The following is a 24,379-nucleotide window of genomic DNA, read 5'->3' on the forward strand; positions in this document are numbered from 1 at the left end:
GGGGGTTGGGTAGGGCAGAGTGGATGCGGGCCTTAGGCATAGGAGGATGAGCTTGACCTCCTCTTCCTCGTCTAGCCTGTTTAGGATACGGAATTGGGCGATGTTCTTGAAAAGAGCATTTGGCTCACCGCTGGGTTCGAACACCCCAATCGCTTTTGCAATGTCAGTGAGCTGGTCACAGTATAAGGCATTATGTAGGTGACATTGAGGTTCTGTCTGTCCTGTCTGCGGGTGGTGACTGGATTCATAGGGATGGGTGTCGGTTCCGGGGCCTGTTCAGGGGGTGCGGTTGATTCTACCTCTTGGAACAGGGAAGAGGTCCCCAGTCGGCAGTGGGACTTGCCGTCGCTTAGTTAGAGGCATCCTCTTCTAGTTCCTGCCATTCTACCCCTGGGTCACTGTCCCCGGAATTTGTGGTGAAGGCGCACATTACCCCTCTTTTAACTGCTAATTGGGACTGTAATCTGCCTATCTCGCGCAGGCATTTGGTATGGTCCGTAGCGCGGGCCCTGTTTTCTTTCCCTGTTAGGTATAAGATTTTTACCGTAGCCTGCAGGTCGCTGCATTTTAATTTCAGTTTCTCTAATTGGGTAACAGCAGCACCTTTCTCATGAATAACGCGCTGTGTTTTTTTATGTGCCTTGTCATACTGGGCCTGGAGTTGACTCATATGTATGAGGTTGACACGGTTCCTCTCGTCTCTCATTGCTACCTCGGCTTCTAGCTGGTGGATGCGCGCAGTGGCGCCCACTAGGTCATGCCGTATCCTTATTATTTGGCTATCCTTGTCTTCTTTAATTCGATTACATTTACGGCGAACGACCACAGCAGTGACCATGACCAGCAACATCGCCAAAGAAGGAAGGAAAAGCAGAGCCAAAGTATGACTCCAGCAATATTCTCCTTCGGATCCCAGATCTGGTATTGGGGTTTCACCCCACTGTACCCACTTGGGCCATTTACTGTTTTTATATGCATGGAAGACATCCTTCCACTTGGCACGACTGGCCATCACTATTCTGCTAGGATATGGTGGGGGTGGAGTGAGAAAACAATTGGGATCGGGGTCCAGTTTACACTAAATTCCCTCCCACGGAATTCTTTCAAGTCCCACAACTATCCTAGATCTTTTCTAAAGTTTGTACTCCTCACATTCCAGAGTCCTGGGGCGCGATTCTCTGACCCCCCGCCGGGCCGGAGAATCAGCGGAGGGCTGCATGAATCATGCCTTGCCGCTCCGACGCCATTCTCCCGCCCGTGAAAAAACGGGCGGGCACACATGGCGCCCGGCCGCATGGAGAATTACCGCAAACGGCCGTAGCGGCGATCCTCCGGTGGCGCCGCGATTCTCCGGCCCGGATGGGCCGAGCGGCCGTCCGAAAAAATCCGAGTCCCCCCGACGGTGTTCTAACATGCTCTGGGCCAGCGGGACCTCGGGGCTGAAGGGTCCGGGGGCGGCCTGTGAAGGGGGAGGGGGGTCCAACCCTGGGGAGGGCCTCCGTAGTGGCCTGGCCTGGCGATAGGGGCCCACCGATCAGCAGGCCGGCCTCTCTGGCTGCAGACCACTTTTCTTCCGAGCTGGCTCCTGGATCCCTGTGCCATTTGGCGTCGGGGCCAGCGCAGGGATGACGGGCAGTGCGCATGCACTAGTTGGCGCCGGCCCAACTGCGCATGCGCAGACCCCGCGGCGCCAGGTCGACACCGGGACCGGTAGCTGGAGCAGCATGGGCCGCTCCAACGCCGTGCTGGCCCCCCCAGGACCCGAGAATCGGGTCTCGGAACTGGCGCCGGAGTAAAGTACTCCCGTTTTGGCGCCGGCCAGACCAGAGAATCGCGGCCCCGGTTTATGGCCCAATCAGCTGGTCGAATCTATTAGTCCTTCACTCACTTAAGACTGGCCGTTACGCGGGACAATCTGTCCTCTTAATTCAGACTCAGACGGAGTGTTGGAGAATACTGGGTTGAAGGTTCAACTTCGGAGCAACGTATCACTTCTTATCGAAGGACCATTTGAGGTGCCAAAATGTTGTATCTGTCCAATTCAGACACTTCACCCAGCTCTTTAATTAAAGTTTACCCAGGTGCCGTTATTTATGAGTAGAACAAAGTAGGACACAGATATAATACAACACACTTATTAAAATATAGTTAACCCATAAATTACCAACAATACATATAAACAACACCCAGGATTTGACTATATTACCCGCAAAGGTGGTTTGGTAAGCTGCAGATTCGATCCCCGAGTCCCTCTGGTTCCTCTTTGTAAAAGTGATTCTCGCTGGCTGTCGCTTGCTTGCTTTCTTCTGGTCTGGTCAAGGTCACCTCACACACCAAGCTTCGAGTCTTTTGCTTCGAGTCTTTTGCTCCAGTCCTTTCTCCCTCGATGTCTGGAATGCCTATTTTTCACCCCCCACCTGTTGCCACCCACCTCTTTTCTCCACCTGCCCTTGGCCTTCGGCCAGTGGAGTCTCAGGAGGCAGGGTCTCAGTTCCCAATGGTCTGTTTGATGACCTGTTGACAGGGTACCTGAGCCCGCCCTGGGAGGAGCGATGATGGCTTGATGGGTTATCAGGAACTGTGGACAATAGGCCAGTGCATCTCCAGTATGAGCGACAATCACACAATCACTTAATGGCATATCAGGAACTGTGGACAATAGGCCAGTGCATCTCAAATAGCAATGATAATTACTTGATGGGTTATTCAGGGGCTGCTTTGGATAGGCCCCGGCAGCTTGTCTGTGTTCAGTACATTCGGATTCTGCAGGCTTTTGCAGACTGGGGTTTTTAAAGTGCCCAATTCTTTAATTTAAGATATCCCAATTTAATTGGCCTTATTTGTATTCTGAAAAAGTGAGAAGGAAAGAAAAACTTCTAACTCCAGGGTAAACATTTAAACATCGCATGTCTCCACCCCCGCCCCCCAATCCCCCAGTGGACTCACTACACCACAGCCACCTCCAATCCGATGCCCACTCCTGCCCGATCTGACTCGGCTATCCCTCCTGGTGAGACCTGGTCCAATTCCCCTCCCAGACTGACCCCTCCTCCTGCACTGAGACCCCCAGACTGATCCCCACCCCAACTGACCCCCTCCCCCCCCCAGACTGAATCCTCCCTCGTGGTCTGACCCCCTCCTGCACCGATTCCCCCCTCTCGACCTGAGCTCCCTTTCTCCTGGACTGACCTCCCTCCCGGACTGAACCCCCTGCACCCACCCCACATCAATCCCCATTGCCCATTGTGACCGACCCCCCTAGCCCCCCAATCACCAGGACCAGGTTCGCCCCCCTTCCCTCCACTAGGTCTGACCCAACCAACCACCGAGTCCAACTCCAACGCACCTCATTCCCCAAACGTTAAATCTTACCCACTATCTGTAAATTGTACCTTTAACCCTCTTTTACAGCAGCTTTCCCGTAAAAAGGGGTGTTTCCTTCCTCTCTGCGACCCCATTCCAACTCGCCAATGCAGCTGGATGGACGTTTGGCTGCTCCTGTCTCACCCAGCCTATGTGAAGAAGATTGGGCGAGACAGAGGCATCAGAATCTCAGGAAAGGCAAGCCTGGTGAGAGTGACAATCCGCTGGATATTGCCACTCAGGAAGTTACGGGTAACATTTATTGATCTATTTTAACACGACACAAACATGTTTTCATTAGGTTTTGAATATTTCTTGTGCTGGGTCTTTGAAACTTTGGGCATCTGAATATTTAGGCACTGAGTATAAACATGGGTAGTGAGACAAAAATTATGAAAACAAATAAAAAGATCAAATGGGACAAGAATGGATAAAACGACTCAAATAAAAGCCAATGCTAGAAATCTGAAATAAAAACAGAAAATGCTCGATAAACACAGCAGGTCTGGCAGCATCTATGGAGAGAGAAACAGAGTTAATGTTTCGAGTGCACACGACTCTTCTCCAGGAATGGAATTATATTATTGTCGAGGTGGGTGGACCAGTACAGGGGGTCAGGGATAGGCTGGGGTTAAGGGGAGATTGACAAAGGTGTCATGGGCATAAGGCAAAGGTGCCAGTCGGGGATGAAGAGTGTAAATGGCGGCAAAAGGAAAGATAGTAGAATGTGTTAATAGGATTAGTATCTACTGTTGGACAGTAATATAAAAGGTCAAAATCTAAAACAGGCAATTTATCATCCAGAGTTATTTATTGCCAATATTAAAATCACAAAAGTACAAATTTACCCTTCTCATTTAAAAAAAAAGTTGTACCAAAGTTGAGGATTGTAAGATTAAGTTTACCATGACAATGGCGCATCAGGCAAGTTCGAACAGGTGAAAATTAGTGGACACTTTTCTTGTCGAATGAAGTGAAATAATAAAGGATCGGGGGTGACTGGGACCCTGGGGTGGAAGAATCGGCGTGAAGAGAATTTCGGGCTGCCTCTCTCGGCGTTGTCATGTTTCTTGGTCGCAATACACAAACAACCAGGTTTCCTGCAAAGACTGAGGAAAGTTTCTCAACACAGCGCTTTGCTGGATATGATGTTCTCGGCGCAGGAGCGACCCAGGCTGGCGCCTTTCAGGAGCAATTCGCTGACTCTGTCCAGTCCCATGCAGGTAGTCAGGGGAGAGATGAACCCGTAGAGGAAGCCCAAGAACATACTGATCGGCCAGGCGTCAATGAGGACCAGCAGCCAGAACACTGACCACAGGACGTCCTTCACACTCACAGTCCGATTGCCGCTGCAAAGTGAAATGATGTTGCTCTGTAGTGAGAGTGAGAAAGAGATGCGGGGTTGGATTTTTCGAAGCCCCGCGCCGAAATTGCGTTTGGCACGGGGGCAGAGAATCAACGTTTATGCGAGAATTGGGCCTGGCACCGCTCTGGCCCCCGGAGAATCGCTCGCGCGCGAATTGCCACAAGAAAGTTACTTCTCCTTCAAGTGAAAGAGGCAGGCGGAATTATCCCCCGCAGAAAATAACCCACCCTGCTCAGATCAAGCCTCACCTGCAAACATCTCTCGCATTTTCCCCCAATCCTCACGAAACGTGGGAGTTAAATCCCGACTCACCCGATTGAAATGTGCACAGTTTTACAAAGAAATTCCTTGAGTCGAAATTAAATAACTTGTAACGAACGCTTACCTGGTGAGCTCAGAGTCTCAGATGGTTACAACTGTTCACATATCCTTGTTATTAAATATTTACTCACTGATCAGATAAGAATTTCTGTATGCCCCATGACCCACTCTGCAATTTGCATATTGAAATCAAGGATGTGACTCTCACTAAAGATGGAATGTCTTTTTGTTTCCAAAACATTCTCTGAAAACTGCAGTAAAAAGTTCAGGCAGTTATTTCTAAGAGTGCTGACTATTTATTATGTGGAGGTGCCAGTGTTGGACTGGGGTGAGCACAATAAGAAGTCTTACAACACCAGGTTAAAGCCCACCAGGTTCAACTGGGGAAGGAGCAGCACTCCGAAAGCTAGTGACTCGAAACAAACTTGTTGGACTTTAACCTGATGTTGTAAGACTTCTTCCTGTGACTATTGGCAACGCATTTTAGAGTATTGTCAAATTCATACGCAGAATACCTTTTAAAGTTAACCAAGCAACAAATGCCTGACAAATGAAAACTTGGAAATCTGCTCCAACATAATGATGGTTTAACACCAATCCTATTTTTAAAAAAAGCAGAAATAAGTGGGGGATCTGAGAGAGAATCATAGAATCCCCACAGTGCAGAAAAGGGGCCATTCGGCCCATCAAGTCTGCACAGACCCTTTGAAAGAGCACGCTACCTAGTCCCACTCCCCTGCCGTATCCCAATAATCCCTTAACCTAACCTGCACATCTTTGGGCTGTGGGAGAAAACTGGAGCACCTGGAAGCAACCCACAGACACGGGGAGAAAGTGCAAATGCCACACAGACAGTCACTCAAGGTTGGAATCGAACCCGGGTCCCTGACGCTGTGAGGCAGCAGTGTTAACCCCTACAGCACCATGCATTTTCTCCACAAATGAAGAACATAGGGACAGCAGACAAATCAGCCCCTCAATACTGTTCCACCATTCAATTAGAAAATTGGCTGAGTTCCATTGCTCTGCCAGTCAGCTGACTCTGCCCATTAACATTTTTCACATCCCTCAGGCCCTTTTCAAATCAATGGGGCTGGCAAATTTGCTGGATCCCTGCCACCACGATGAATGGCACCACAGCAACATGGAGCAGAAGATTAATGGTGTGGGTGACCTGTCAGTGATGTAAGTTATGATTCTCACATGACTCTCAACAAAGGAAGCCTTGCAACCATAGAATCTTACTCTGGCAAGTCTGGAAATTAAGTTTTTAAAAAATCTGGTCTGGCAGCTTTTTTAAAAAACAGTCTGGCCATTCGGAATTCTGTTGGTGTTGGAAGGTAATAATTTTCAGGACCCAAAGCTCTTTCTACACCCAGAAGAGATAATGTGATAGACTGGTCTATCCACAGGCATATTCACTGTTTTTCATTATGGCAATAAAATCTTAAATTAGAAAAAGTGGACCTATATTTTCTAAAGTTTCGAAGAATGAGGGATGAAATCATTGAAATCTACAAAATACTTACTGGAATAGACAGGGTAGATGCAGGTAAAATATTTTCCCTGGTTGGAGAGTCTGGAACCAAGAGTAACAATATCAAAATAAGGGGGAAGCCACTTGGGACTGAGATGAGATATTTTACTCAGAGGGATGTGAATCTTTGGCATTCTCTGCTGCAGAGGCCTGTGGAAGCTCAGTCAATGAGTATGTTTAAAGTACAGATTGACATGTTTCTAAATGTCAGTGACATAAAGGGCTATGGGAATAGTGTGGGGAAAAAAGGCATTGAGGGGGAAGATCAGTCATCATCGTATTGAATGGCAGAGCAGGCTCAATGGCCTATTCATGTTCCTCTGTGGGGGAAGCTCAAACAATGTATTTTGTCCTCTACCAATCCAACATCCATGAATCGTTCAGCTGGAAGGAACAAAAAGGCTTGCATTTATAGAGCACCTCAAAACAAAGCACGAGACACTGAAGTATTTGTGAAGTAAAGAAATTGTTGCAGTTCCCACACAAGGTAAAATGACCAAACATTCTGTTTTTTTAGTCATGTTGATTGGAGGGTGAAATATTGGCCAGGCATAAGGGAGAACACCCTGCTCTTTTTCAGGATAGTTCCACAGGGTCTCCCACCTTAGAGGGCAGACAGGACCTCAGTTAATACCTCACCAGGAGAAATCACCGCCCAACAGTGCAGCATTCCCTCAGTAACAATTTTATGCTCGTCTCCAGAGTGGAACTACACCCCACAACCAACTGACCACAGCGGACAACCAGGAAATAGATCGGTCATCGGGGACAAAACTTAGTTAAAGCCAGGGCAAACAACATGCTTCCACATCACCAACAATGCAGGACAGGAGGGGTACTACAACCGTACACACGGTTACCTAGTAAATGGTGGAGAGGACAGTTGGGGCCCTCAAATTTCACTTCTAGTGCCTGGAACAACTTTGGGGAAAGTGGGTGGGGGAGGGGAGGGGATACCCTGGTGTATTTTCTAACCTAAGTTGCAAAAACTTTTAATGGCCTGCTACACACTACACAATTCTATCCTGCAGGAAGCAGCAATATCACCTTACTTGGCAGATGAGATGCCTGTGGAACTGAAGGATTCTTAAGGTTGTCCCTGGGCCCCATGGATTGGGCAGCACCTCCTACAATCACCCTTGCCCCCCCCCCCCCCTCCCAAGAGGGGAAGGTGGTTAGAAATTGGCAGCTGGTGTCTCAGGTGTTGACAATGATAAACATCTCTGTACGTCCTTCTCCAGTTACACCAGCAAAATGGACATGGAACAGAAATTCTGTCATTTCTCCATGGAATGTTTCCATGTGGGGTCATGAACGGGAGGGAGGACAGGCAGGATTAAAACTTTAACAATGGAACTGATCGTCTGGGCAAAATCAATTGTCAACCAGCAGAAATGTAAATACAAATGACAGCAAATAATCTATGAGCTTCTCATTAAGTAGTGTATTCGTTTATAAATAGTGCATTTTCTATGTTACAGGACTTAGTTATCAATGATAAAAAAATATTTTATAATGATCGTGCATATATAACTACCTGCGAATTAAGCAGCAGTGGTGACTGCATTGAGGTGGTAAATTGAAAAGTAGTGGTTACTTTTAATATGTTAAACATTTCTCCTGTAACGGCATTTTTAAGTACAAATTCATTGTTGCTCTACTTAAAAACAGAACAGTTTCAAAATTAACTAGAGAATAATATCAAGAGTGATAAACAGAACAAGATGATTGTAACAGCAACATCACACTAGGAATAGCCATAAAAATGTCAAAACTATTTACAACTGCAATCTGAAGTGTAACCAATAGCGAGTGAGGAAATGATTCTCCATTGAAGAGGCACCCATGCCTTGACTGCACTTAAACCTTGAGCTCCGATGGTCATGGGGACTCCTGTGATAGGGCAGCTATTGCTGGCTGTATCATTGGAAGGTGAGCCATTCTAGTTCCATCTGCCTGATACAAAGCCTGCGGGCAGAAGGAGGTAGCCCTGGTAATTGTTGCTTTCCTTCAGTAGCACATTTCTTGGAGCCCAGCACTGCACCTGTTGGCGCTGAAAGCGAGGTCATGCATCACGTGCAGGCTAGTAACCAGATGGCTCATCAGCTGGCAGCTTCTTTGATGTGCACCTCTATCCTTGGTAATTTGTTGCCATCTGTAGTCTAGGGTGTTTGGGTTAGTCACAATTAACATGGGACTGGGGAAACACCCACATTATGTAGAGTGAACATGATGGTAGACTGTGGGTAGAGAGTTTGGTAGAAGATAGCTGAGGACGCTACCTAGTTAGGGTAATACCATGGAGATGCATATAGCTGTGTTAACAATAAAGTTAATGTTCAACCACACAAACCGCCAGACCTTAGTGAGATGTAACACAACCACACACCGTCCTTTACCTTTCTTGTCCAATTTCTTGTTACACTGGCTCTAATGGATGTTTTTTGTAACCCCAAACTGCAAGTTAAATGCTAGTTTAAAGTTACCTGGCTTACTGCCAATACCCAACTATATCTGCACTTTATTTTCATCAGTGCACACAAACTAAAACGTGGCTTCTAAATTCCTCGACATGTCTGCACATTAAGACTACACCACCACTGGACTATATTATGAAATTCATCTGCTATGTCCTTTTTTATTCATTCAAAGGATGTGAGTATCACTAGCAAAGTCAGCATTTAGCAAAGTCAGCATTTATTGCCCATTCTAATTGCCCTTGAGAAGGTGGTGGTGAGCCAGCCTTTTGAAATGATGCAGTCCAGGTGGTGTAAATAAATCCCCAAGTACTGTTAGGGAGGTAGTTCCAGGATTTTGTCCCAGTAACGATGAAGGAACGACAATATATTTCCCGGTCATGGGAATGGTATGTGACTTGGAAGGGAACTTATAGGTGGCAAGTGTTTCCATTATTCTGCTGCTCTATCCTTCTAGGTGGTAGATGTCACAGGTTTGGAAGGTGCTGTTGAAGGAGCTTGGTGAATTGCTGCAGTGCATCTTATAGGTGGTACAAATTGCTGCCAATGTACATCAGTGGTGGAGGGAGTGAATGTTTAAGGTGGTGGATGGGATGCCAATCAAGCCGGCTGCTTTGTCGTGGATGGCATTCAGCTTAAGTGTTCTTGAAGCTGCACTCATCATGACTAGTGGGGAGTATCCAACACAATCTTGTCTCGAGCCTTCAAGCTGGACGGGCTTTTTTTTTTGGTGATGGTATCAAGTGATAAAGAATTCACAGCAAATAACATTCGGCCCACACATGTGCTGCGTAATGACCATCTCCAACAGGAGAGAATCTAACCATCTCCCTTTGCCATTCAGTGGCATTACCAACACGGAATCCCCAGTATCAACATCTTGGAGGAGTTGCTATTGACCAGTAACTGTACTGGAAACACTCTTCTCTGGCCAGGATAACGTTGGGTTCCTCTAACCTTCCACTGTTTTCATTCTTGACCAGCAGCAACCCACACCACACTGATGATTGTGTGGATCACATGCTCCTTAAACTGACCAATCAAGTCAGTCAGGACACACAAAAAATGACTAGACAGATGCTGAGAGTGAGAAACATTTTTACAAAAATTTATTAAAATGCATCAGAATACAAAATAGATTGTTCGACCCTCTTAATTACAACCCACATCATAACACTTTTGAACACTGGTTGATGTTCTACATAAATAATCTGGACAGTTGTACAATGAGATGTCCAACTTTTATATATTTATTCACAGAAAACATTTCTTTCACATTACAGATGTAATTTTTGAAACAAGGTACCATTAGTTTTCTTTGTCTTCTTCAGGTCCACTGCCCTCACTATCACTGTCTCTGCCAGGATGTTCAGGCATTTGTTTACATTCTTCCTTGGTTGTCTCTTCATCCGTATTCTGAGGAATCACCTCTTCAGTTTCTTGCACATTCTCAATACCTGGCACTGGAGTTGGCTCTTGAATTGACTGAGGGACTGGTGGTGGAAGTAACTGCTGCAGAAAAAAAAAATTAAAGCATACTTAATGAATGTAGCAATATGACAACTGGTATTGGCACACTGATGTAATGGCTGTGTTGAAATCAAAGAAACCTAAAGCAACTGTGGAAACATAACGAGATGCAACAACTGTTGTGAAAACCAGCAATTCTCTCCGCTTGTAAATGTTCAAATCCAAATTTAGCAATTTTTTCATTAGCCCAACTTGCATCCTACTCCAGCACTCATTATGTGGCCCTCACTCATCAAATCTGACCTGTTCATCTTAACTGCTCCGGAAAACAGAAGTGATGTGGTGAGAAAAGAGGAAACAAGTGCAAATTTCCCCACTCAAAGCAATCACAAATCAGCACATACTGAGTTTCTACATTTATCTAAAAATTTAAGTTGGCATTTTCTGGTACAATCATTTTCATTCCTACATTGCAGTACAGATGAGGCAAGCTTGGTCATCTGCAGTTTTGTCAAAATATCATCGCGTAAAGGCCTCAAATATATCTAAATTTTATTGATAAATCTTTTTTTAAATGTATTTGTTCACAGGGTGTTGGCATCACTGGCTAGGCTAGCGTTTATTGCCCATCCCTAGTTGCCCGTGAGGTGGTGAGCTGCTTCTTGAACCATTGCTGTCCCTGTGATGTAGGTACACCTGCAGTGCTGTAGGGAGGAAATTCCAGGATTTTGACTCAGCGACAGTGAAGGAACAGCGATATATTTCCAAGTCAGGATAGTATGCGGACTGGAGGGGAACTTGCAGGTGGTGGTGTTCCCATGTATCTACTGACCTTGTGCTTTTAGGTGGGCGAGGTTGCGAGTTTGTAAGGTGCTGTTGAAGGAGCCTTGGTGAGTTGTTGCAGTGCATCTTGTAGATGGTAGACACGGCTGCCATTGTGCATCAGTGGTGGTCCTGGATGGTGTTGTGCTTCTCGAGTGTTGTTGGAGCTGTACTCACCCAGGCAAGTGGAGAGTATTCAATCACACTCTGATTTGTGGCAAGCAGATGGTGGACAGGCGTTAGGGAGTCAGGAGGCGAGTTGCTCACCACAGAATTCCCAGCCTCTGAACTGCTCTTGTATTTTTATTTTATTTATTTATTCCAATTAAGGGGCAATTTAGTGAGGCCAACCACCTACCCAGCACATCTTTGGGTTGTGGGGGTGAGACCCATGCAGACACGGGCAGAATGTGCGAACTCCATACGGACAGTCACCCGGGGCCAGGATCGAACCCGGTTCCTTGGCGCCGTGAGGCAGCAACACTGCGACACACCCCTCTTGAATATTTATATCGCTAGTCCAGTTTAGTTTCTAGTCAATGGAACCCCCCCTCCCCACCACCACCCCCCACCCCCAAGGATGTTCATGCTATCAAGGTATCAGAATTTTTTCCATTTCATTAAATGGAGAAATTAACATCAGTGCAGAAAGGACATAATTATAATTTTCTAAGTTTGAATACTTCTCAACTTCATAAGGCACGCATTGTAGTAAAAACTGCTGCATAAACAAACTATTGAGGTTAGTTTTCTAATAATAATCTTTATTGTCACAAGTAGGCTTACATTAACACTGCAATGAAGTTACTGTGAAAAGCCCATAGTCGCCACATTCCGGCGTCTATCCGGGAGCACAGAGGGAGAATTCAGAATGTCCAAATTCACCTAACAGCACGTCTTTCGGGACTTTTGGGAGGAAACCGGAGCACCCGGAGGAAACCCACGCAGACACAGGAAGACGTGCAGACTCCACACAGACAGTGACCCAAGTCTGGAACCGAACCTGGGCCCTGGCGCTGTGAAGCAACAGTGCTAACCACTGTGATACCGTGCCACCCATACTAGGATTTTTCATTTTGTCTCACATCTGTATTAACAATGTGATGTCCCAAAAGCAATTCACGAGTCAGATGACTTGACTTAATTTTTTTAAAAGAGCCTTTAACAGTAAAACACCCCAAGCTGCTTCACAGGAGTGTTAACAAACAAAATTTGACAGTTAATTAGAAAAACTTGGCCACTATCCAACAAGATGCACATGAGGCAGTTATTGTTATCCATATATATCTAGATCAAGTTAATTATTTTGTGGACACTGTAGGTTTGAGAATTGCTATATACTGCTGCGTCCATATTAGTAACACTTACTATATGTCAAGAATGTGATGGGGGAACATCCATTTCAAATATAACTGAGCATTCAAAAGTCACTATACTTAGAACTTCAACTTATTAAAATGTCCACTAGGATTTTAAAGATTTATATTTTTATATATAAAGAAAGGCAGATGCACAAAAAAATTAATATAGTTCAGGCAAATTAGTTTTATTTTCAATGTGTAAGTAATTCGTTATGACCACTGTAGCAGAGGCTCACCATCCAGTCAAGAGTTTACTGTCATTTTAAACACTGACTTTGACTGCAAGAACACAGAACTGAGGAGGAAATAAAAACAGTTCTTTACCTTTCTGTATTGGTGCATATTCTGAATCATCTGCATGTACATATTGTAAACAAAGTTTGCCAACTCAGGCATGTTTTTGATAACACGCGTTAAATGGGTTGGGATAGTGCCATTCTAGAAGAAACAAAGAAATATTATTAAAATCATTGCTGAAAGCCCAGTCAGAAAGGATAATCCTTTGTCGTTAAATATACGTTACCCGTCTGTCTGTTGGGTGATACTCTGACGGCACAATGTGTAGCTGGAGTGGCCGAGCAGTTAGCTGATTAAAGGCTGGAGTAAGCTCAAAACAGTTCTGGAACAATGATACTCTTGCAAATATATATAGCCCAAGCCTGGCTCTTGACATGGCAACAACTAATCGCCGGACATCTCTGGATAAAAAGGAAGATGATGGTTAATATCCTGGCTATTGCAACAAGGCTCACTGTTGTAGAAAAAATCTATCCAACCCAAAAACTAAAAGAAACACTTATTTTATAAATGTCATTTCAAAAAAGGTGATCGGAGTCCAACACTGCCAATAAACCTAAAGTTATAAACTGACAGCTAATGATTGCAAAGCCACGTTCAATTAGGTCAGCCATGATGGCAGCACGGTGGCGCAGTGGTTAGCACTGCAGCCTCACAGCGCCGAGGTCCCAGGTTCGATCCCGGCTCTGGGTCACTGTCCGTGTGGAGTTTGCGCATTCTTCCTGCGTTTGCGTGAGTTTTGCCCCCACAACTCAAAGACGTGCAGAATAGGTGGATTGGCCACGATAAATTGCCCCTTAATTGGAAAAATGAATTGGGTACTCTAAATTATAAAAAAAAAAAAAATAGGTCAGCCACAGTACACTGCCATGTCATGTTTGCAATTTAAATTTAATTTTTAAATTGGACAATGTGGGTTTTCATTGCAAGCTGAAATTCTGTTTTAATTTATTACATTCCTGAACTTCTCTTGCATTTGTAGATCTCTCTGTAATCTCACTATTTTCAACCTCTCTGATCTCGAAGTTCATTGACTTCTCTGGTGCCAGATTATTTACTTGTTTTCAGCTCCATCATCAACAGTCAATATTTTGGTTGGTAGATTTCTACCCTCTGGAACTCCCCCTTTCATATTTCTACTTTGCCACATCCCTCTAATCATATTGCTGATTCCAAAAAACTGGATGTCAAAAAAAAAAATAGATTGCATGGGCTGCTGGATGTTTCTAGTGTGTAACAGTCAACATCAAGATTACCATGAAAAACAGCTGATGTTAGCCACGCCAGACTCATAACTTCAGCCACATTGCCCATATGAAGAACACTGATACTGTACATCCCAAAACTATATGAATCCTCAGGGTAAAATCACCCAGATTAACTAATATAAAAGAAAATACATGTAACTTAGTCATCATCATTTTTATATTGCTCCTCACTTGCAAAGATGTCTCACAGTACTTGATAGGAAATTAGACAAATAGACAAACTGAGGGAGAAGGGAAAAAGATTCTGAGGCACTAAAATGTAGTTAAAGATGAGTGATTGGAAAATTTATGAAAAGTGTTGTGGCAAAGTAGAGATGTTGAAAGAGGGAGTTAAAGAGCGTCAGAGATTAGTGACTAAAATACTGACAATAGAGCTGGAAGCAAACAGCAGTCTGGCACCTGAGGGATTGATGAACAAGATCATGAAGTTAGACAACAGCAAGATTATGGAGAATGTACAGACAAATCAGTTCCCTGCTGGCACTGGAAGACATGGGAATTTGGCAAAACTGGGACTTGGTACGGTTGAAAACATGGGTCATTGCATTCTGGATGAGTTGTAGTTTGCAGTTGTAGTGGACAGGAGTGAGAAGGGTGGCAAGGAAAACATTGAAGATCCTCAAGGGTGTGGATCAGAGATTCAATGGCAGGGTGGATAGAGAGTCAGGCAATGGTTGAGAGGTGAACTAAAATAGTTTTTGTAATTCACATTAAAACATTTATACAAATTAAAAATGCTATAAATAGAGGACAGGTCAGCAGCTGAAAGAGAAAGATTGGTTAACATTGCAGTCATTTTTTGATTAAATTACAGATTTTTAGATGCAAACTTTTCCCTATTCTCGAAATTTAAAAAAATAGAAATAAATTTAGAGTACCCAATTCATTTTTTCCAATTAAGGGGCAATTTAGCGTGGCAAATCCACCTACCCTGTAAATCTTTAGGTTGTGGGGGTGAGACCCACGCAGACACAGGGAGAATGTGCAAACTCCACACGGACTGTGACCCAGAGCCGGGATCGAACCTGGGACCTCGGCGCCACCATGCTAACCACTGCACCACCATGCTGCCCTTTCTATTCTCTAAAACGATTAAGAAAACTGAACACCCCAACAAGTTACAAAATATCAGGTCATTTCTGTTGCAGTTTCATCAGTTTATTTAAAATGTTTTTTCAAACCAGTGACAAGAATATCGAATATCTTTTGATACAACCGTGAACCACAAGACGGGTTCTCTGCTGATTTAAATGAAACGTGAGCTGTCTTCAATGAGGCAATTTTTGGAAACTGATATAAAAGAAATCGGCCAGACCCTTGACCACTGCTGAAGACTATTTAGAATACAGATGATGTAGACTATATGACAAAGACTAAATAGGATACGGATGATAAAGAAATGGAGAACTTAAAGTAAATCCACTGAAGACTTTCAAGATTCAAAAGTGTGACCATTTGAAAGATTTAAAACACATGGATTAGTTTGTTGTGGCTCAATAATGATCAAAAATCATGACACACACCATACCTGAGATGTCCAACAGCTTTAGTTCGTACTAAAGAGAGGATAATATAGTCATTCTGCTGTCCCTGGAATCTGTCCACTGTGGTCACCTAGAAAATACAAGTTCCCATTTATGAGCTGAAAACTTGGGGGAAGGTAGCAAGAGTGAAGAATAAAAAAACAATTCCCAGACCATTTAAAGGCCCTTTAATATATAAAAGGTTTGATATGAGGTATGTGAAATAAATTCTATGAAAGAGTAACTATATGCACAGACAATAACATACTCTTTGGAGCTCTGGATTACATCATATCTATGAAGGAACAAAATCAACATTTAAAGGAGTAGATTGGACTTGGTTCATTCCATGTTTTCGTGCTGCTTACAATTACTGTGGAGTCTTCGACAACAAAATAATTTGGCCCTGAATTTGCTGAGACTAATTTGCGGAGTACAGGTGACCTTTATCAGCTGCTTTAAAAAAAAAGTAACTCTTCCTTTGCACAGTTCTCACCTGGGCTCTTCCAGTGTTAATCCTAGCCAGGCACCAAGAGATGGGCTTGACAATGCCCAGTCCCACTCCCAATATTTCTTCTCCCACCTCTACAAAAGGAAAAGCCTCACCTCCACTCAGTTCTTCTCTATAATGTGGATAATGTGGAATTGGGAAATTAGTAGCAAAGAGAAATTGAACTCTTTCTGCACTGCATCATATGGTATCCATCCAACAATTCTTTATACATTACTTGCAAAATGTCATTTTAGTTCACTAGACTGCTGTATATCAGGTCAACTGTGTATCAAGATTTGAAGATAAAGCTTACCTTGTTTGGTCGTCCTATAAGAGGATTACCACCACAACGCTGATTAATAACATCACGAATCAAATGCTTCTGGCCATTGTATGTTGTCAAGATGCTGATTCTTTCGGCAGGGTACCCCAGCAAGCGCATGTACATAAAAAGGGCCACTGCATATTCAGCCTCAGCAAGATTCTGTCAAAGGTTGAGCAACAGTTTCATTTTCAGAAAAGCAGACAATGCAAAGTAAAAACAGTAAAGGCTCAAACATTCTTCAAATTCTTGAATATTACTTAAAATAATGTCAAAATGGTTTGAGTAAAAAAAATCATCAGGATGCAAAATATTTCAACAATCAGTCTTCATTATTTGTCATTACAGATATTTGAAATGATAATGATATTAAAGACAACTATTTACCTGGTAAAAATAGGGATTGGGTTCAGATTCACCAATTCCATTGAAACCCTCCACATTGATTAACTGGAAGTCGTACACTAAGCCAGCATTGGCAGTACAAAACTCAGGTAAGATCTGTACATGGGGAAGGTTGCCTAGTTTCTTGTAACGCCAGTTATAGAGGTTGCACAAACTTAATGGAAGGTAAAATGGAGCAAAGGTTAGAAATATGATGGACATCATGTTAAATAATGAACATGCTTAAATGAACAAATTTCCTTTCAATGATGCTTCCTGTTTTTTCAAAAAACCTTAAATAGCCGTGGCACAGTGATAGGACTTTTGCTTTCCAAATCAAAAATCAAATCAAAAGTCATAGGTTCAAACCCACTAGAGAGGCTTGAGTATAGTATCTAGTCTGACAATTCAGTGCAACACTGAAAGAGTACTGCCGTGCCAGAGGTGCTGTTTTTTTAAAAGGACCATTGAACTAAGACCTCAAATGAATACAGACGATCCCGTGGCAGTATTCGTGGAACAGTTCCTGTGTCCTGGCCAACAGGACACTAACCTGTCATGAAACGATGCCTGGCATATTTACTTCCACCATTTTGACATCTTGTTTCTGCAGCGTTTTGACTAAGGTGTCATGGTGCAGAATCCCTTTTGGGGGCGGGTTTAGGTCCCTTGGCTAGACAGCTGATTCGTGGTGCAGAGCGAGGCCAGCAGCAGAGGTTCAATTCCCGAACTGGTTGGGATTATTCATGAAGGCTCCACCTTCTCAACCTCGCCCCTCGCCTCAGGTTAAGGCACCACCAGTCAGCACTCTCCCTCAAGGATGAAAGCAGCCTATCTGGGAAACACCATGGAAAAGAAATAAAGCGAGAGAGAACGAGAGTGTGTCATTGAAATTCGCTTACTTGGCGGAAACAATGGCATAGTGGTAATATCACTGGACTAGGAATCCAGTGGCCTAGGCCAGTACTCTGGGGACATGGGTTCAAATCCCACCACAGCAGTTGGTGAATTTAAATTTAGAATTCAAAAGCTAGTCTCAATTATGGTGACCATCGATTGTTGTAAAAACCCATCTGGTTGACTAATGTCCCTTAGGGAAGGAAATCTGCCATCCTCACACACTCTGGCCTACTTGTCACTCCAGGCTAACGGCAACGTGGTTGCCTCTTAACTGCACTCTGAAATGGCCTAACAAGCGATGTCCACATCCCATTAAATGATAAAAAAAACTATAAATATATATAAATGCAAATCTTTAAGTTCTTTTTTCTTTAAAGTTCCTCTTCTTTACCTTGCCCTTGCTCTGCCCTGGGCATCCAGATCCACTGTTGGAACGCCCAAACGAACAAATCGTGTAAACAGAGACTGTTCCATATTGGAATATTTTTGGAAGGCCATGTTCTTAATGACAGGTGGAAGCTGGTGGTGGTCACCAATCATTATCCATCGCTTCAGTCTACTGAAACCATCTTCAGGGTTCTATGGAGAATGGACAAGGCATAAACAACTTCCTGGTCTCAAAAGTGCTGCCAGAGATTGGAAGCAATTTCTATAATTTCAATTACTACTTTTCAAATCTGGAAGTTTTCTCCTCATTCCATCAGTTAATTTAATTAAATCAGTGGGAAACTGAACAGCTCATGTCTCGCTTGAAAATAAGTTCATTTTCATTTGCTAAGTTTAATTAACTTCCCGATGAATGCCAACCATGAATTTGCAGTCAGGTTTACATGTTAATACCATATTAGTAAATTCAATTTAATAGACAATTTCAGCATGAGGTACATCATTTATTTTGTTCTAACTTGGGGATAAAACTGACCTAAAGAATGATAGACCATATTAATTATCATTGTTACACTAATCCCAGAAATCAAATGTGATAACAGCCTATTTCTAAAAGAAACCTTACTTGCAGTAGGAGCGGAATAAAGGTTTCAATCTCAAGAATCTGTGCAGCTTCCTCCATCAGGATGTTGTCATACTGTCAAAAAATTTGGAAAATTTATTTTACATATTCTCATGTCAAAGGACAATCCTGCCGCTCACTACCCCCCATCAAATAAGCAATTAACGCCAGTGTGTGCACGTTACAGTAAATCAATTGTTAAAGAGAGAGCAATCCAGGGAATGGTAGATTCTGCAAATCAGGAGCCAGTAGGATTTTAAAAACATGCCCTGATAATGTAGAACAGACAGAGACGGGGTAAAACCTTCCTCTACTCTGCCCCAATAGACTGCTTTATATTTGTGTGATTTCAATGTTCCAGAATTATTTTGTTTAAATGTACAGTACTAGTTTCTTAAATCTGTTCTTAAGTGCTGTTTCTGACAAAATCTTATTTCACAACTAAGAAAATTCATGTTTCCAGGAAAGCACACTTCTCAGAGAAAGAACCCTTGCTTGAAAACACATCACCGACATTCTTCCCCTTTATGTGGATAAGGGCACCTGAACTGGATCGGAAGTGGCTTCCTTTTCTATTTGCTCATGATACCAAACAGCACAGTCGAAAATAGAAGATCATAGCAGGACACAGACAGGCTTAGAGAATGGGCAAATAAGTGGCATGTACAGAGGAATGCTATGTGCTCCATTATTGGAAAAATACCAACAAAAGGATGTACATCCTAATGGTAAGACTAAGTAAAAAAACAGCAAGGTCTAGGCATAAGCATACACAGAACTTTAAAAGGTGGCAATTCAGCCAGAAAATGTATGAAACAGTGAACACGTAATGTTGGATTTGTAAACATTGGTTAGACCAACTGGAGATTAGAAGGGGTGGCACGGCGGCGCAGTGGTTAGCACTGTTCCCTCACAGCACCGAGGACCCGGGTTTGATCCCAGCCCCAGGTAACTATCAGTGTGGCGTTTGCACATTCTCCCCGTGCCTGCGTGGGTCTCACCCCCACAACCCAAAGATGTGCAGGATAGGTGGATTGGCCATGCTAAATTGCCCCGTAACTGGAATTTTTTTAAAAACTGGAAATTGGATGCCACAGGAGAGTGGATATCACAGCTATTATAAAAGTACTGTATCGATTTATTACAATACCAGGAGAGGGAGGTTCGGAGCTTTAAAATAAGGTTCATAAGATTGGCCCTATTTCAGTGCAACAGGGAAGGTTAAGGCAGAGATAAATAGAGGATTTTAATATAAATGAGACAACCACTATGCATCATTGAAATAGGACAATGTAAAAACAGTATTAAACTATATTGGGGAAATTACAGAAAATTAGATTCGATGGTTCCAGTTACAACTTTCGCATTGGTAAAGTCACATGGGTCAAATGGTTTAATTCTCTGTGGCAATTTTCATAATTCTTTGAAACTGCCTAACCTAATTTTATGTACCCTTGTTACCAATGCAGAAAGACACGGTCATCTTGTCGGTCTAGAATCAAATCACCTGAGGTGAAAGTGCTAATGCACTGTGCGACTCGGCCTCTGACATGACTAATTTCTTGGAAGCATGAAATATTACATTTAGTTTGTTAGTAAACAAGAGAGAGAGTTTAGTTTGTCAGAACTCCCAATAAAATCAGTTTTTGGTATTAGCAATATTCTTTATTCTAGGTACATCAAAAAAACAAAAACATAAATACAAGTTTGTGTCTATGTTTCCAATACTTAGTCTAGAACTAAGTATGGTGCAGTGAATATTTACAACAGCTACAGTTTCTAAAGTACACACAGTGTGTTGGAACAATAATGATTTTTACAGTACTGAATCTGATGCTATAAATTCACAATCCTAGACTTTAGATCATACAATGACAGGAGTTACATGGTTATTAAACTACTCAGGTCATTGTTAGTCAGATATTGTGGCATTAACAGTTTGGAATGTGGCTGGTTTTGCAAAGGCTGAAATTTCATGGGTAATTTTGTAATGGTACGTATATAGGCAAGCTTGTGAAGGGTTAATTATTACAACCCTGTGTAATTCAAACACTGGAGGGCACCACCATTTCTCTGTATATAAATCAGACCTCAGAGGATGCTGGGCATTAGCAAAGTAGAAAGCCTGAGAATAGCACGAGGAATAGATTAGATTAGAGAGTTAACACAAGGATATTGTTAGTGACTACTAGATTATTGATTACTGCTAGACAGATTCAATATTACTTTATTATTAACTATAGCTCTGTAGCGTGTGTGAACTTCATTTAATTTATCGTTATTCAATAAATTAGTTTTGTTTCAATCTAATGATTGGTGGTTTCTTTGTCATCAACTCAATGGACCATTCTGGATCAAAAGGCAAAGAACAACGACATATTACCACCAAGGGTAATATAACATGCTACCAGGAGTTGAAACATAACATGACACAAGGAGTGGGCAGCTTTAAGTTTTAATGTACCAGAGTGACTGCTGAAGCTAGTTAGATAGTTTAGTCAGGATTTAGTCAATAAAAACTAACACGCAAATCGAATTTTGAAGAACAGGCCTGTTACTGCAAGACATCGAAGAATCCAGGACTGACGGACAAAGCTCAAGCTCCACAGCTATGCCGGATCAACGGAAAACTCAATGTTAACTGGCAAGTGTTTAAACAATAGTTTCAACTCGAATCGCTCATCCTCTGATCTAGAAACTGCCAGAGATGAGCGAAAAATGGCTCTATTTTTACTAATGGCTGGGCAACAGGCCATAGAAATACATAACACATTCTATTTTGGGAATGATACTGAAAAAAAAACTTTTAGTTAAACAATTTGATTATTATTTTGAAAATAATGAAAATCTCCGCAAAAGACTGCAAGAGAAACAAAAAGTATCTTCTCAAGATTCGATTAAAATGTGCGCAATATGCAATGCGAGGAAACAATCTAAAAATAGGTGTGCCAAACTGTTCAATCGTCAAAGTGAAGCTATGGCGCAGTTGAAAATTAATCACGCTTAAAAAGACGAATGTGGTCAAGCGCACCCAGAAAAAGCATCCGATTCCGATTCTGACCATTCTGCGCATGTATGGGACCAGTCTGCACAAATGCACTTAAAAAGATGCAAACCGGAAAAATACCCTTCTGCGCATGCACAGTTGAAAAAAGAATGCACTCCGGAAGATCCATTTGCACATGCGCAATCGAAGATAACGCATGACATCACGAACATCATAACGTCAGAACATTGTGGACATGCCCACTTAAAGGGAAACTGCCCAAAAATTAAAAAAAAAAACAGTTTTAAAGGCACAAAACACAAGTGTTTTTTATCTCGCAAGGCAGAACATTGCCTAAATTTAAACAAAAAAACTGAGAAAACCTTTGCAGCACCATGGAACAAAATGCTTGCAGCATGCAACATGAAGAAAATGTCAACAAATCCAAAACTGAAGAAGATGAATTCTGCATTGAAGAATATTACTCAGACATGGCTGAGATATTCGGATTTGATGATCATACTATTAGCAACACGGTTGAAAAGATAAATACGAGACTGCCGGTGGCGACCATGGAGGAGTAGGCCGCACATTCGATAGCTCCCATAACTGTACTGGGGCAAAAGGTGGAGGTGCTAGAGGACCGCCACAAGCAGATGCAGGAGGAGCTGGAGAATAGAACAGGAGGCAGAATTTAAGACTCGTTGGTCTTCCTGAAGGTATCGAGGGATCAGATGCTGGAGCGTATGTGGCGAGTATGCTGGAGTCGTTGATGGGAGCAGGGGCTTTTCCTCGACCCCTGGAGCTGGATGGAGCCCACAGAGCCCACACAAGGGAACCCAAGGTGAACGACCCGCCAAGGGCCATGTGGTCCGTTTCCACCGATTTTCAGACAAGGAGCGCGTCCTGCGATTGGCCAAGAAGGAACGGAGCAGCAAGTGGGAGAATAATGAGGTGCGCATCTATCAAGGCTTGGGTGCGGAGCTGGCCAAGAGACGTGCGGAGTTCAACCGGGCAAAGGTGACCCTCTTTAAGAAGGGGGTGAAGTTTGGGGTGTTATATCCAGCGAGACTGTGGGTAATGCACGAAGACCGACACTATTATTCCGAGTCGCCAGATGATGTTTGGACATTTATTAAAGAGAAGTTGGACTCGAGTTAAGAGACACAATGCTTCGAAGACGGGAAGAGGCGGCGGTCTGTACTTGTGTTCTGTTTTAAATAAGATTGTGGTTAGCCATGGGCGAGAGAGTGGGTTGGGGGGACGGTTGGAGGGCGCTTTGTTTAGAAGGTGGTTGATACGGAGGGGGGGCCTGAAACCTGAAGCTAGCATTACCCTTCGGGAGACTGGGTTCTGTTTTAAGTGAGTGTGGCTGTTTGGCTTTATGGTTATGCTAATGGCTTTTGGAGAGCTGATGTTTACTCACTAGGGAATGTGATCTTGTAAATATGTTTTTTCTATGTGGGGAGAGGGGCCCGAACAATAGGGAGATAGCCTGACCGGCACCAGGGGCGGGGACTATCGGGGTCAGCATGGATCAGCTGACTCTTGGGAGCGTGGTGGGGGGTGACTTAGTGTCGAGTTGCTGTTGGATTTGGGAGATTAGGTTTTTGGTGTTGGGGTGGGGAGGGGGATGTCTGCTCTGCGGGCAAGGGAGGCATTTTCTTCGGGAAATAAAAGGAGGGTCAGGGGCTCGGGGCAGGCCAAGAAAGGGTGATGGCTAGTCAGCTGAGGGGGGGGGGGGGAGAAAGGATGGTGGTACTCCCCTGACCAGGCTGATTACTTGGACCATGAGAGGTCTGAATGGGCCAGTGAAGAGAGCACGCGTGTTCGCGCATTTAAAGGGACTAAAGGCAGATGTGGCAATGCTCCAGGAGACACATCTGAAGGTCACAGACCAGATGACATTAAGGAAGGGTTGGGTGGGTCAGGTGTTCCACTCAGGGCTGGACTCGAAGATCAGGGGGTAGCAATTCTGATCAGCAAGCGAGTGGCATTTGAGGCTGGGAGAATAGTGGCTGATAAGGAGGTTAGGTATATCAAGGTGAGTGGGAAGCTGGAGGGGGTCCGAGTGGTGCTGTGAATGTCTACGCCCCGAACTGGGACGATGTGGATTTTATGAGGCATGTGTTAGGCAAAATCCCGGACCTGGAGTCACACAACTTGGTCATGGGAGGGGACTTTAACACGGTCATTGGACCTGAATTGGATCGCTCAAAATCCAGAACAGGGAAGAGGCTGGCGGCAGCAAGGGAGCTGAAGGGCTTTATGGAACAGATTGGGGGGGGGGGGGGTAGACCCCTGGAGGTTCACACGGCCGAGGGTACAGGAGTTTTCCTTCTTCTCCCAGGTCCACAAAGTTTATTCCCGTATTGATTTTTCTGGGCAGGGCGTCGATCCAAAAGGTGACGGGGACGGAATACTCGGCGATTACAGTTTCGGATCATGCTCCGCACTGGGTAGATTTGCAGCTTGGGGAA

General features: G+C 43.7%; 1 protein-coding gene across 2 annotated transcripts in view; it reads right to left on the reverse strand.

The window, feature by feature from the left end:
- Positions 1–10,156: 10,156 nt before the first annotated feature.
- aqr (aquarius intron-binding spliceosomal factor) overlaps positions 10,157–24,379 on the reverse strand; it is a 117,477-nt gene continuing 103,254 nt past the window's right edge. For both annotated transcript variants that reach the window (XM_072484459.1, XM_072484468.1), the window contains 8 exons: positions 18,917–18,988; positions 18,296–18,483; positions 17,008–17,179; positions 16,612–16,782; positions 15,811–15,896; positions 13,241–13,415; positions 13,042–13,155; positions 10,157–10,576 (listed from right to left, as the gene is read on the reverse strand). In XM_072484459.1, the coding sequence (XP_072340560.1) occupies positions 10,373–10,576; positions 13,042–13,155; positions 13,241–13,415; positions 15,811–15,896; positions 16,612–16,782; positions 17,008–17,179; positions 18,296–18,483; positions 18,917–18,988 (1,182 nt within the window). In that variant the 3' untranslated portion in view covers positions 10,157–10,372. The remainder of the gene's footprint in view (positions 10,577–13,041; positions 13,156–13,240; positions 13,416–15,810; positions 15,897–16,611; positions 16,783–17,007; positions 17,180–18,295; positions 18,484–18,916; positions 18,989–24,379) is intronic.

This window comes from Scyliorhinus torazame, chromosome 2 (assembly GCF_047496885.1).
Source record: "Scyliorhinus torazame isolate Kashiwa2021f chromosome 2, sScyTor2.1, whole genome shotgun sequence".
Taxonomy (NCBI): Eukaryota; Metazoa; Chordata; class Chondrichthyes; order Carcharhiniformes; family Scyliorhinidae; genus Scyliorhinus; species Scyliorhinus torazame.